At 49.7% G+C, this 13,292-nt stretch overlaps 1 protein-coding gene across 6 annotated transcripts in view; it reads right to left on the reverse strand.

Annotated features, from left to right (window-relative positions):
• The window catches only part of spega (striated muscle enriched protein kinase a), a 347,514-nt gene that overhangs the window by 206,222 nt on the left and 128,000 nt on the right, over positions 1-13,292 (reverse strand). For 5 of the 6 annotated variants that reach the window (XM_067986976.1, XM_067986974.1, XM_067986979.1 and 2 more), the window contains 2 exons: positions 5,218-5,364; positions 3,129-3,311 (listed from right to left, as the gene is read on the reverse strand). In XM_067986976.1, the coding sequence (XP_067843077.1) occupies positions 3,129-3,311; positions 5,218-5,364 (330 nt within the window). The remainder of the gene's footprint in view (positions 1-3,128; positions 3,312-5,217; positions 5,365-13,292) is intronic. The other variant, XM_067986975.1, reaches the window with a different exon arrangement.

Below are 13,292 nucleotides of genomic sequence, written 5' to 3' on the forward strand. Positions count from 1 at the left end.
ATGTAAAAGATCCCACGGCTACTATTCAAAGAAGAGCAGGAGAGTTCTCCCCGGTGTCTTGGTCAATATTTATCCCTCAACCAACATCACTAAAAAACAGATTATCTGGTCATTATCACATTGTTGTTTATGGGATCTTGCTGTGCGCAAATTGACTGCCACGTTTCCTACATTATAACAGCGATCACACTTCAAAGCTACCTGATTGGCTCTTAAGCGCTTTGGAACATCCTGAGGTTGTGAAAGGCGCTATATAAATGCAAGTTCTTTCTTTTTGTTCCATGACCCTATCACCTTCTGAAAATGTTCTGTTCGACTTCCCTTCTTATTAGTTTTTAACTTGTGTCCCCCTCGTATTTTAAGCCATCACTTCCAGTGAACATTTTACCACAAATTAGTTTTGGACGTTCTCTGCACCACCTCGAAACCTTCAAATTGGGTCACTTCAAGGCCTCCCTTCCAAAGGTCAGGCTCGCCAATCTTTCTTCATAACTTAAGTTGCTGATCGCACCAGAAGATTCTGCATTGCTCATCTCTGTCCCCTCTCAAGAGCACCTGGTGCATGAACAACACAATCCTTTCTGATTTGTATTCTATCACTCTCTTAATGCAAACTAGTCCCCTCACTGCAGTTAACTGCTGTGCTGGCAGTTTGGTAGATTTAACCTCTATGTCTCCTCCCCGATTGGTGCACTGTTCCATTTAATACATGTTCCTTGTGCTCAGTTGTCTGTACCTGCCACCTCCTGTCCTACTGACCTGAAAGATCTAAATCTATCTCACTGCATTGTTCCACATTATTCATTCTGCCTCCTGTTTTATGGTTTTGCAAACTAGGGCATATTTTTTTTTTTTGCCAGTTGAGGTTATTCGCTGCGGGCGATAACCACTGTCCCCTTGGCAGCCCGTCGCTGCAGGGGGAAGAGAGATTGTCGCCAAGGCAAAGTTTAAAGGGAGCAGCAAACCCCCCCGCCTGCACCTCGAAGGGATGAGGAGATGTGGGAGCGCACAGGACAATCTCATTACTCCAATAGGCTGCCCTTTGACCCGAGGGAGCGCTGCGCTGTCGGAGGTGCCGTCGGTCAGATGAGACGTTAAACCGAGGGCCCCCGTCTCCCCTCTCAGGTGGACGTGAAAGATCCCATGAAACCATTGGAAGAAGAGCAGGGGGGGTTCTCCCCGGTGTCCTGGGGCCAATATTTATCCCTCAACCAACATCACTAAACAACAGATTATCTGCTCATTATCGCATTGCTGTTTGCGGGATCTTGCTGTGCGCAAATTGGCTGCCGCGTTTCCTACATTACAACAGAGACTACACCTCAAAAGTGCTTCATTGGCTGTAAAGCGCTTTGGGACGTCCTGAGGTCATGAAAGGTGCTGTATAAATGTAAGCTTTATTCTTTCACCGATCTTTTCTCTTCTCAATCGGTGACAGACTTTCCAGAACTTTCTCTTGGTGATTCAGATTCCCAGCATTCACAATCTACTTTCATCAACGCAAAACCCAACCCTGGGTAACAGATCGCCCATTTCACGCCTGTTTCTGGAATTTAACCGACTGCCACATTTGCACTTCATAGTATCACAATAAGTACAGCGCAGGAGGAGGCCATTCGTCCCATCATGCCTGTGCTGGCTCTTTGAAAGAATTACCCATTTAGTCCATTCCGTGCCGTTTCCCCATAGCCCTGTAAAGTAATTCACCGTGTAAAGTGCCTTGATATGATGGTATGTAAAGGGAAATAGTAGCAAACTAACTAATTCCCATTCACCGGCTCAGCCCCACGTGGTCACCCTGACAACGGCCCAGTCTCACTCCCTCATAGTGCCAGCTTGGCTCAGTGGTCGCACTTTCACCTATGAGTCAGAGGTTTGTGGGTTCGAGTCCCCACCCCAGAGACTTGAGACATAATCTAGGCTGACACTCCCAGTGGCAGTACTGAGGGAGTGCTGCACTGTCGGAGGTGCTGGCTTTCAGGTGAGACGTTAAACTGAGGCCCCGTCTGCCCCCTCAGTTGGATGTAAAAGATCCCATGGCCACTATTTCGAAAGAGGGCAGGGGAGTTCTTCCTGGTGAACATTTTTCCCTCAATCAACATCACCAAAAACAGATTAATTGGTCATTTTCTTCATTTGTTGTTTATTGAGCCTCTCTCTCCTCCTTTAAGACGCTCCTTAAAACCTACCTCTTTGGCCAAGCTTTTGGTCACCTGTCCCAATGTCATCTTCTTTGGCAGAATTTTTGTCTGATTATGCTTCAGTGGGCCATAGCAACATTGAAGCAGAAGGAGGCCATTCAGCCCCTCGAGCATGTTCCGCCATTCGATTAGATCACGACTGACCTGTATCTTAACTCCATTTACCCACCTTTGCTCCATATCCCTTAATACTCTTACCCAACAAAAATCTATCAATCTCAGTCTTAAAAGCTGCAATTGAGCCAGTACTGTTTTGTTACATTAAAGGCGCTGTATAAATGCAAGTTGTTGGGATCTTGCTGTGCGCAACCCGGCTGCCACGTTTGCCCACAAAACTTATAGCGACTGCTCTTCAAAAGCAATCTGTTGGCAATTTACAAGGCGGATACCAGAACTGAGAGGTTTATAACTATCAGGAAAGACTGAACAGGCTGGGTCTCTTTTCTCTAGAAAAGAGAAGGCTGAGGGGTGACCTGATAGAGGTCTTTAATATTATGAAAGGGTTTGATTGGGTAGACGTAGAGAAAATGTTTCCACTTGTGGGGGAGACCAGAACTAGGGGTCATAAATATAAAATAATCACGAATAAATCCAATAGGGAATTCAGGAGAAACTTCTTTCCCCAGAGAGTGGTGAGAATGTGGAACTCGCTCCCACAAGGAGTAGTTGAGGCGAATAACAGAGATACATTGAAGGGGAAGCTGGATAAACACATGAGGGAGAAAGGAATAGAAGGATATGCTGATAGGGTGAGAGGAAGAGGGGGTGGGAGGAGGCTCTTGTGGAGCATAAACACCGGCATGGACTAGTTGGGCCGAATGGCCTGTTTCTGTGCTGTAAGTCCTATGTAATTCTATGTAACGCAGCACCATCCTGAGGATGGGGAAGGTGCAATATAAATGCAGGTCCTTCCTGCCTGTCACCTACCTGCTCGGACCTGAACGGAGGCGCAGCAGCTTGACAGGCCGACCTCGTTCGCCGCGCTCACGGAGTACAGGCCGCCGTCCAGCGTGCTCGCCGATGGGATGAACAGCGTGTGTCGCTCGCCTTCCGCTTTCAGGACATGCGTCTGGCTCGTTCTCAGGATTTCGCCATCTTTCTTCCAAACAACTATACGAGGAGGGGAAACAAATGAATGAATGAAAGAACTCGCATTTATATAGCGCCTTTCACAGCCTCGGGACGTCACAAAGCGCTCTACAGCCAATGAAGTATTTTTGAAGTGTAGTCACTGTTGTAATGTAGGAAATGCAGCAGCCAATTTGCGCACAGCAAGATCCCACAAACAGCAGTGTGATGATGACCAGATAATCTGTTTTTTAGTGATGTTGGTTAAGGGATAAATATTGGCCCCAGGACACCGGGGAGAACTCCCCCTGCTCTCCTTTGAAATATTGGCCGCGGGATCTTTTACATCCACCTGAGAGGGGAGACGGGGCCTCGGTTTAATATCTCAACTGAAAGACAGCACCTCCGACAGTGCAGCACTCCCTCGGTACTGGCACTGGGAGCGTCGGCCAGGATTTTGTGCACAAGTCTCTGGGGTGGGACTTGAGCACACGACCTTCATAACTCCGAGACGAGAGTGCTGCACTCTGAACCACGGCCGACAAACACATTTTAAGAATAATCCTGAGACACGGTCCCATCAATAAGTCCTGCCGCCTCACCCAAATGGCCATCAGGCTATTGAACCAGGAGGGTTTCACAGCTGCGCCTGATCCTGCACACGCTCTCGCCAGCCAGGGTCACCGACGATGACCTGGAGCGGGTACCCTGGCTGAGCTTTCCCCGTATTTACTCCAGAGACACTGAGAACCCGCTGTGGATTGACCCAACCGTACGGTCACCCCAACCGAGGACTGCGGATCACACCTGGGACCTCCAGCTGTACGCATGGGGTGCTTTCGTTTCTACTGCTGTTTTGTTTGGGTCGGCTGGCTGTGTCTTTTTGTTAATTCATTCTGGGGATGCGGGCATCGCTGGCAAGGCCGGCATTTATTGCCCATCCCCTAGTTTCCCTGAACTGGGGGGCCACTTCACAGGGTAGTTTAAGAGTCAACAATATTGGGTGTGGGTCTGGAGTTACACATAGGCCCAGGTATCTGCCTGCAGGTTTCCTTCCCTAAAGGATGGTAGTGAAACCAGTTGGATTTTTAACGACAATCTGACAGTTTCACGGTCACTTTTACTGATACCAGTTTTTTTTTCCCAGATTGGTTTTAAACTCGAATTCAGTTCTACAGCTGCTATGGTGGGATTTTAACTCTCTGGATTATTAGTCCAGTAACATAATCACTGCGCTACCGTTCAGTACTCAGGGAGTACTGCACTGTCTTTTGCATGACACGTTAAACCAAGGCCCCATCTGCCCGCTAAGGCAGATCCCACAGCACTATTCAAAGAAGGGCAGAGGAGATCTCCCCGGGTTCCTGGTCTACATTTATCCCTCAACCAACATCAGCAAAAGTGGATTTAACTGGTCATCCCTCTGAATGCTGATCCAGGGACCTCGCTATGTGCCAATTGGTTGCTGCGTTTGACTACATAACAAGTTTCCACTTGTGGGGGAGAGACCAGAACTAGGGGTCATAAATATAAGATAGTCACTAATAAATCCAATAGGGAATTCAGGAGAAACTTCTTTACCCAGAGAGTGGTGAGAATGTGGAACTCGCTCCCACAAGGAGTAGTTGAGGCGAATAACAGAGATACATTTAAGGGGAAACTAGATAAACACAAGAGGGAGAAAGGAATAGAAGGATATGCTGATAGGGTGAGATGAAGTAGTGAGGGAGGAGGCTCGTGTGGAGCATAAACACCAACATGGACCTGTTGGGCCGAATGGCCTGTTTCTGTGCTGTAAATTCTATGAAATTCTATGTAAGTGACTGCACTTCCAAAGGTAATTCATCGGCTGTAAAAGGCTTTGAAGCATCCTGAGGACAAGAAAGGCGCTATATGAATGCAAAGTCTTTCTTTAGACGAGCGTCTTGCGGCCATTTTAATGTCCTACCTTCTGGCATTGGGGTCCCGGTGATGATACATTTCAAAAGCACCTCGGATCCAACAGTAACCAATGTGTCGGTGATGGGAATCTCAAACAGCGGAGGCTCCAAGGGATCTTCACCGGCTGAGACGTAGGAATCATCCGACGACTCTTCTGAAAACAAAGACCAGCATGTTTAAAACCCGGAATGGGATTTGGGAAAAGAACTTCATCTGAGATGACAATAATGAGCAGGATCTTGAAGTGGGGCCCAAAACACAACAATGGTTCAACCATGAACATTTTCAGGGGTGATCCTCGACAGAGTTCTCACAAACTCCCAACCCCTCGAACCCATTGTAGGCAGGGGTTCCTCCCCTCAGTCCCCTCCTCCCCCTTCTTATGAGTTAGGTCCCCAGACTAACTTCCCCTCACTACTGAGCAGGTTCTGAACCTTCAACCTCACCACCGTCACACTGACCCTCAGCCTCCTCCTCATCACTGTCACACTGACCCTCAGCCTCCTCACCACCGTCACACTGACCCTCAGCCTCCTCCTCACCGTCACACTGACCCTCAGACTCCTCACCACCGTCACACTGACCCTCAGACTCCTCACCACCGTCACACTGACCCTCAGCCTCCTCCTCACCGTCACACTGACCCTCAGACTCCTCACCACCGTCACACTGACCCTCAGACTCCTCACCACCGTCACACTGACCCTCAGCCTCCTCACCACTGTCACACTGACCCTCAGCCTCCTCCTCACCGTCACACTGACCCTCAGCCTCCTCCTCACCGTCACACTGACCCTCAGCCTCCTCCTCACCGTCACACTGACCCTCAGCCTCCTCCTCACCATCACACTGACCCTCAGCCTCCTCCTCACTACTGTCACACTGACCCTCAGCCTCCTCCTCACCACTGTCACACTGACCCTCAGCCTCCTCCTCACCGTCACACTGACCCTCAGCCTCCTCCTCACCACTGTCACACTGACCCTCAGCCTCCTCCTCACCGTCACACTGACCCTCAGACTCCTCACCACCGTCACACTGACCCTCAGCCTCCTCCTCACCGTCACACTGACCCTCAGCCTCCTCCTCACCGTCACACTGACCCTCAGTCTCCTCCTCACCGTCACACTGACCCTCAGCCTCCTCACCACTGTCACACTGACCCTCAGACTCCTCACCACCGTCACACTGACCCTCAGCCTCCTCATCACTGTCACACTGACCCTCAGCCTCCTCATCACTGTCACACTGACCCTCAGCCTCCTCACCACCGTCACACTGACCCTCAGCCTCCTCACCGTCACACTGACCCTCAGCCTCCTCACCACCGTCACACTGACCCTCAGCCTCCTCCTCACCGTCACACTGACCCTCAGCCTCCTCATCACTGTCACACTGACCCTCAGCCTCCTCACCACCGTCACACTGACCCTCAGCCTCCTCATCACCGTCACACTGACCCTCAGCCTCCTCACTACCGTCACACTGACCCTCAGCCTCCTCATCACTGTCACACTGACCCTCAGACTCCTCACCACCGTCACAATGACCCTCAGACTCCTCCTCACCGTCACACTGACCCTCAGACTCCTCACCACCGTCACACTGACCCGCAGCCTCCTCACCACCGTCACACTGACCCTCAGCCTCCTCATCACCGTCACACTGACCCTCAGCCTCCTCACTACCGTCACACTGACCCTCAGCCTCCTCACCACCGTCACACTGACCCTCAGCCTCCTCACCACCATCACACTGACCCTCAGCCTCCTCATCACTGTCACACTGACCCTCAGCCTCCTCACTACCGTCACACTGACCCTCAGCCTCCTCACCACCGTCACACTGACCCTCAGCCTCCTCATCACTGTCACACTGACCCTCAGCCTCCTCACCACCGTCACACTGACCCTCAGCCTCCTCCTCACCGTCACACTGACCCTCAGACTCCTCATCACTGTCACACTGACCCTCAGCCTCCTCACCACCGTCACACTGACCCTCAGCCTCCTCATCACTGTCACACTGACCCTCAGCCTCCTCACTACTGTCACACTGACCCTCAGCCTCCTCACCACCGTCACACTGACCCTCAGCCTCCTCCTCACCGTCACACTGACCCTCAGCCTCCTCCTCACCGTCACACTGACCCTCAGCCTCTTCACCACTGCATTGAGCAAGGATTTAGTCGTCAAACATCCCCAGCACTGAGCAAGATCATGACCCACCCCTCCCTCTAGATAGATAAGATCTTGACCTACTCGCACCACCTCCACAGGCGAGATTTCCCCCAATACCCCCGTTGGATGCAGCTCCACCCCCCTCCCCCCGGCCCACAGGCTACCCCTACCCTGCTTCATTTCCCTATTTGATGTGAGCAGTCCCATTTCCTTTTGTCCGTATGGGACCTGGAGTAAGTTTGGAGACTGGGGCACCCAGTGAGGTGAGACCTGCCGGCCCCCAAAGGAGTGCAAGATGGCCTCACCTGGGGTGGGGGATCCAACCAATGCAAGTGACCTGGACCCTTGCACTTGCCCCCGGATTAAGGGGGTTCAGGCAGCTTTTTTCTGGTGTAGGTAGGGTGAGGCACCGGAGTTTATAGAATCATACAGCACGGAAGGAGGCCATTTGGCCCATCGTGCCTGTGCCGGCCCTTTGAAAGAGCTATCCAGTTCGACCAGTTCCCCCTGTCCGTTCCCCATAGCCCTGCAAATTTTTCCCCTCTCAGTATTTATCCAATTCCCTTTTGAAAGTTATTATTGAATCTGCTTCCACCGCCCTTTCAGGCAGCGTGTTCCAGATCATCACAACTCGCTGCGTAAAAAAATGTTTCCTCATGTTGTCTCTGGCTCTTTGACCTTAAATCTGTGACCTCTGGTTACCGACCCTTCTGCCACTGGAAACAATTCATGACTTTGAACACTTCTATCAAATCTTCTCTTAACCGTCTCTGCTCTCGGGAGAACAATCCCAGCTCCCGACCCTCTTACCAGTTTCTCCTTATTTACTCTATCAAAACCCTTCATAATTTTGAATTAAATGCTTTCCTTTATTAGCCGAGGCATAGAATATAAAAGCAGGGATGTTACGGTAGGACTGTATAAAACACTAATTAGGCCACTGCTTGAGCACTGCGTACAGTTCTGGTCACCACATTACAGGAAAGATGTGATTGCACTAGAGAGGGTACAGAGGAGATTTACGAGGATGTTGCCAGGACTGGAGAATTTTAGCTGAGGAAAGATTGGATAGGCTGGGGTTGTTCTCTTTGGAACAAAGGAGGCTGAGGGGAGATTTAATTGAGGTATATAAAATTATGAGGTGCCTAGATAGAGTGGATAGGGAAGGACCTATTTCCCTTAGCGGAGGGGTCAATAACCAGGGGGCACAGATTTAAAGTGATTGGTAGAAGGATTAGAGCAGAAATTAGGAAATTTGTTTTCACCCAGAGGGTGGTGGGGGTCTGGAACTCAATGCCTGAAAGGGTGGGAGAGGCAGAAACCCTCAACTCATTTAAAAAGTACCTGGATGTGCACCTGAAGAGCCGTGACCTGCAGGGCTACGGACCAAAAGCGGGAAAGTGGGATAAGGCTGGATGGTTCATTTCTCAGCCGGCGCGGACCCGATGAGCCGAATGGCCTCCTTCCGTGCCTTAAATTTTCTATGATTCTATGATTTTGAACACCTCTATTAAATCTCCCCTTAACCTTTTCTGCTCTAAGTTCCTGGCAGCTTGGGGCCTGGTCAGTCCCCGAGATGCGCCTGTAGTTACGTGGATGCCTATCAACCCAGTCCAAAGGACCCTGCCAACTCTGGTCATTGACCAATGGGTCATCTAGAGCTCGCCTGATTTCATGTCACGGGAGACCCTTCCCGGAATAAATCCCGGGATTAGCCAGGGTTTTTTTGTAAACATCTTCCCCCCAGAAGTTAGTATTACTAGAGATTAATGCAAGACGTTCCATTGTTTAATAGATAGGGTGAACACTGATGGTCTTTCATTTAGTTTCTTTGTAAACACATGAAGGGTTTTGATAGAGTAAATAAGGAGAAACTGTTTCCAGTGGCAGGAGGGTCGGTAACCAGAGGACACAGATTTCAGATAATTGGCAAAAGAACCAGAGGGGAGATGAGGAGAATTTTTTTTTACGCAGCGAGTTGTTATGATCTGGAATGCGCTGCCTGAAAGGGCGGTGGAAGCAGATTCAATAATAACTTTCAAAAGGGAATTGGATAAAAACTTGAAGGAAAAAAAATTTGCAGGGCAATGGGGAAAGAGCAGGGGAGTGGGACTTCAAAGAGCCGGCACAGGCACGTTGGGCTGAATGGCCTCCGCCTGTGCTATATGATTCCATAGACTTCAAGAGGACATAGACAGGCTGGTGTAATGGGCAGACACTGAGCACCGAGTGGCTGCAGAACATTCTGGAGGGGGGAGGGTGATCAGACAGAGGTCGTGGTCCATATCGGTACCAACGACATAGGGAGAAAGAGGGATGAGGTCCTGCAGGCAGATTTTAAGTAGTTAGGGAAGAGATAAATAAGCAGGACCTCAAAGGTAGTAATCTCTAGATTACTCCCGGTGCCACGCGCTAGTGAGTATCGAAACAGGAGGATAGAGCAGATGAATGCGTGGCTGGAGAGATGGTGCAGGAGGGAGGGCTTTAGATTCCTGGGGCATTGGGACCAATTCTGGAGGAGGTGAGACCTGTACAGGCCGGACGGGTTGCACCTCTGCAAGGCCGGGACCAATGTCCTCGCGGGGAGGTTCACTAGTGCTGTAGGGGAGGGGTTAAACTAATTTGGTGGGGGGATGGGCACCAGGATGTAGCATCGGAAAGGAGAAACAAGGTGCACAAAGAATCGGGGGAGAAAGATAGCACTAAAGTATGAAATAGTACAGTATTAGGTGGGATCAGACAGAGAGTACAAGAAAGTCTAAGACTGGTTTGCAGTGCATGTGTGTAAATGCACGAAGTGTGGTAAACAAGGTTGGTGAGCGACAGGCGCAAATAGCCACATGGGAATACGATGTGGCGATAACGGAGACCGGGCTCAAAAAAGAGCAGGATTGGGTACTAAGTATTCCTGGATACAAGGTGTTCAGGAAAGATAGGGAAGGAAAGTGGGGGGGGGGGGGGGAGGGGGGTGGCAGTATTGATTAAGGAGAATATTGCAGTGCTGAAGGGAGAGGATGTCCTGGAGGGGTCAAGGACAGAATCTATTTGGTTAGAGTTAAGAAATAATAGAGGTGCCATTACACTACTGGGTGTATTCTATAGGCCACCAACTAGTGGGAAGGATATAGAGGAGCAAATTTGCAGAGAAATTACAGAGAGGTGCAAGAACTATAGAGCAGTGATAATGGGGGACTTCAATTATCCTAATATAGACTGGGATAGTAACAGTGTAAAGGGCAGAGAGGGGGAAGAATTTCTGAAGTGTGTTCAGGAGAACTTTCTTGATCAGTACATTTCCGGCCCAACGAGGAAGGAGGCATTGCTGGATCTGGTTCAGGGGAATGAGGCTGGGTCAAGTGGAGCAAGTGTCAGTGGGGGAACATTTAGGGAACAGTGATCATAGTATCATAAGGTTTAGAATAGTTATGGAAAAGGACAAAGACCACTCTAGAGTGAAAATACTTAATTGGAGGAGGGTCAATTTCAATGGGATGAGAACAGATCTGGCCCGGGTAAATTGGAATCAAAGATTGGCAGGCAAAACTGTAATTGAACAATGGGCGGCCTTTAAAGAGGAGATGGTTCGGGTACAGTCTAGGCACATTCCCACGAGGGGGAAAGGTAGGGCAACTAAAGCCAGAGCTCCCTGGATGACAAAAGAGATAGTGAGTAAAATGAAGCCGAAAAAAGGGGCGTATGACAGATGTCAGGTTGATAACACAAGTGAGAACCAGGCAGAATATAGAAAGTTCAGAGGGGAAGTGAAAAAGGAAATAAGAGGGGCAAAGAGAGAGTATGAGAATAGACTGGCGGCCAACATAAAAGGGAATCCAAAAGTCTTCTACAGGCATGTAAACAGTAAACGGGTAGTAAGAGGAGGGGTGGGACCGATTAGGGACCAAAAAAGAGATCTACTCATGGAGGCAGAGGGCTTGGCTGAGGTACTAAATGAGTACTTTGCATCTGTCTTTACCAAGGAAGAAGATGCTGCCAAAGACAGAGTGAACAGCTGAGAGTTTGGTGAGTGTGGGAGTTTAAGGGTTAATCTCTTTACAATCTAGTGTAAATTGCGAGCAACTGTTTAAGTTTAATTGCTATCAACTGTTTAAGTTCAATTTTAAAGTTCAAATTTTTAAGTTTCTGTCAGGCTTCAGCAGAGAGCTGCTGCAGTAAGTTCATTGGTCAGCTAGATTAAACTGGTACCTGAAGGTGGAACAGGCCTGACTGCAGAAATACAGGGGCCTGTTCGTGCAACAACACAGAGTGCAACAGAGCACAGAGTGAACAGCTGTGAGTGTGGGAGTTCGGTGAAGTGGGGGAAGGAGGTGCTGCTTTGCCTTGCTTTTCCTAACTTTTTCCACAAAGCGGCAGTGGATCTGGACGGCAGAAGACCGAGAGTGGGGAATAAAAGCAGCAGGTGAGGTGAGGCAGGAGAGTCCGAGAGGTGAACACAGTATAAAAGGAGAGACCGAGAGCGGGAGGAGAGTCTGAGGGGTGAACTCAGGGTAAATCTAAGGCAAGTCATGGCAGCACAGCTCGCACCCGTGATATGCTCCTCCTGCACGATGTGGGAAGTCATGGACACTACCAGTGTCCCTGGCGACCATGTGTGCAGGAAGTGTGTCCAGCTGCAGCTACTGGCTAATCGCATTTCGGAGCTGGAGCTGCGGGTGGATTCACTGTGGAGCATCCGCGATGCTGAGATTATCGTGGATAGCACGTTCAGTGAGGTGGTCACACCACAGGTAAAGAGTACGCAGGCAGAAAGGAAATGGGTGACCGCCAGGCAGAGTAAAAGGACGAGGCAGGTACAGCAGGAGTCCCCTGGGGCCATCTCTCTCTCAAACAAGTATACCGCTTTGGATACTGTTGGGGGAGATGGCTTATCAGGGGAATTGTAAACAATTTTACAACACCAAGTTATAGTCCAGCAATTTTATTTTAAATTCACAAGCTTTCGGAGGCTACCTCCTTCCTCAGGTGAACGATGTTATCAGGGGAAAGCAGCAAGAGCCAAGTTCGGGGCACCACGGGTGGCTCTGCTGCACAGGAGGGGAGGAAGAAGAGTGACAGGGCTATAGTGATAGGGGATTCAATTGTAAGGGGAACAGATAGGCGTTTCTGTGGCCGCAAACGTGACTCCAGGATGGTATGTTGCCTCCCTGGTGCTAGGGTCAAGGATGTCACGGAGCGGCTGCAGGACATTCTGGAGGGGGAGGGTGAACAGCCAGTAGTCGTGGTCCATATCGGTACCAACGACATAGGTAAAAAAAGGGATGAGGTCCTGCAAGGTGAATTTAAGGAGTTAGGAGATAAATTAAAAAGCAGGGCCTCAAAGGTAGTGATCTCAGGATTACTACCAGTGCCACGTGCTAGTGAGTATAGGAACAGGAGAATAGACCAGGTGAATGCCTGGCTGCAGGGATGGTGTAGCAGGGAGGGATTTAGATTCCTGGGACATTGGGACTGGTTCTGGGGAAGGTGGGACCTGTACAAGCGGGACGGGTTACACCCGAGCAGGACCGGGACCTATGTCCTCGTGGGGGTGTTTGCTAGTGCTGTTGGGGAAGGTTTAAACTAGAATGGCAGGGGGATGGGAACCCGAGCAGGGAGACAGAAGGGAATAAAGTTGAGAGCAGCAAGAGAGGGGAAGACCCAGGGGAAATCTACAATACAAATAGTACAAACAGTTGTTCAAGAACAAGTGAAAGGGAAAAGCGTAGAGCAGCAGAAAGATAGTGTACTTCAGACACTACAGATAAAATAAAAACTAGAAGGCGTAAGGCGATTAACCCAGCATCAAAGCTGAAGGTCAGGCTAGGGTGTGTGGCCCAACTAAGAGTTCTATATACAAATGCACGGAGTATAAGGAATAAATTAAATGAACAACAGGTTCAAATTC

This window comes from Heptranchias perlo, chromosome 7 (assembly GCF_035084215.1).
Source record: "Heptranchias perlo isolate sHepPer1 chromosome 7, sHepPer1.hap1, whole genome shotgun sequence".
NCBI classification, from domain to species: domain Eukaryota; kingdom Metazoa; phylum Chordata; class Chondrichthyes; order Hexanchiformes; family Hexanchidae; genus Heptranchias; species Heptranchias perlo.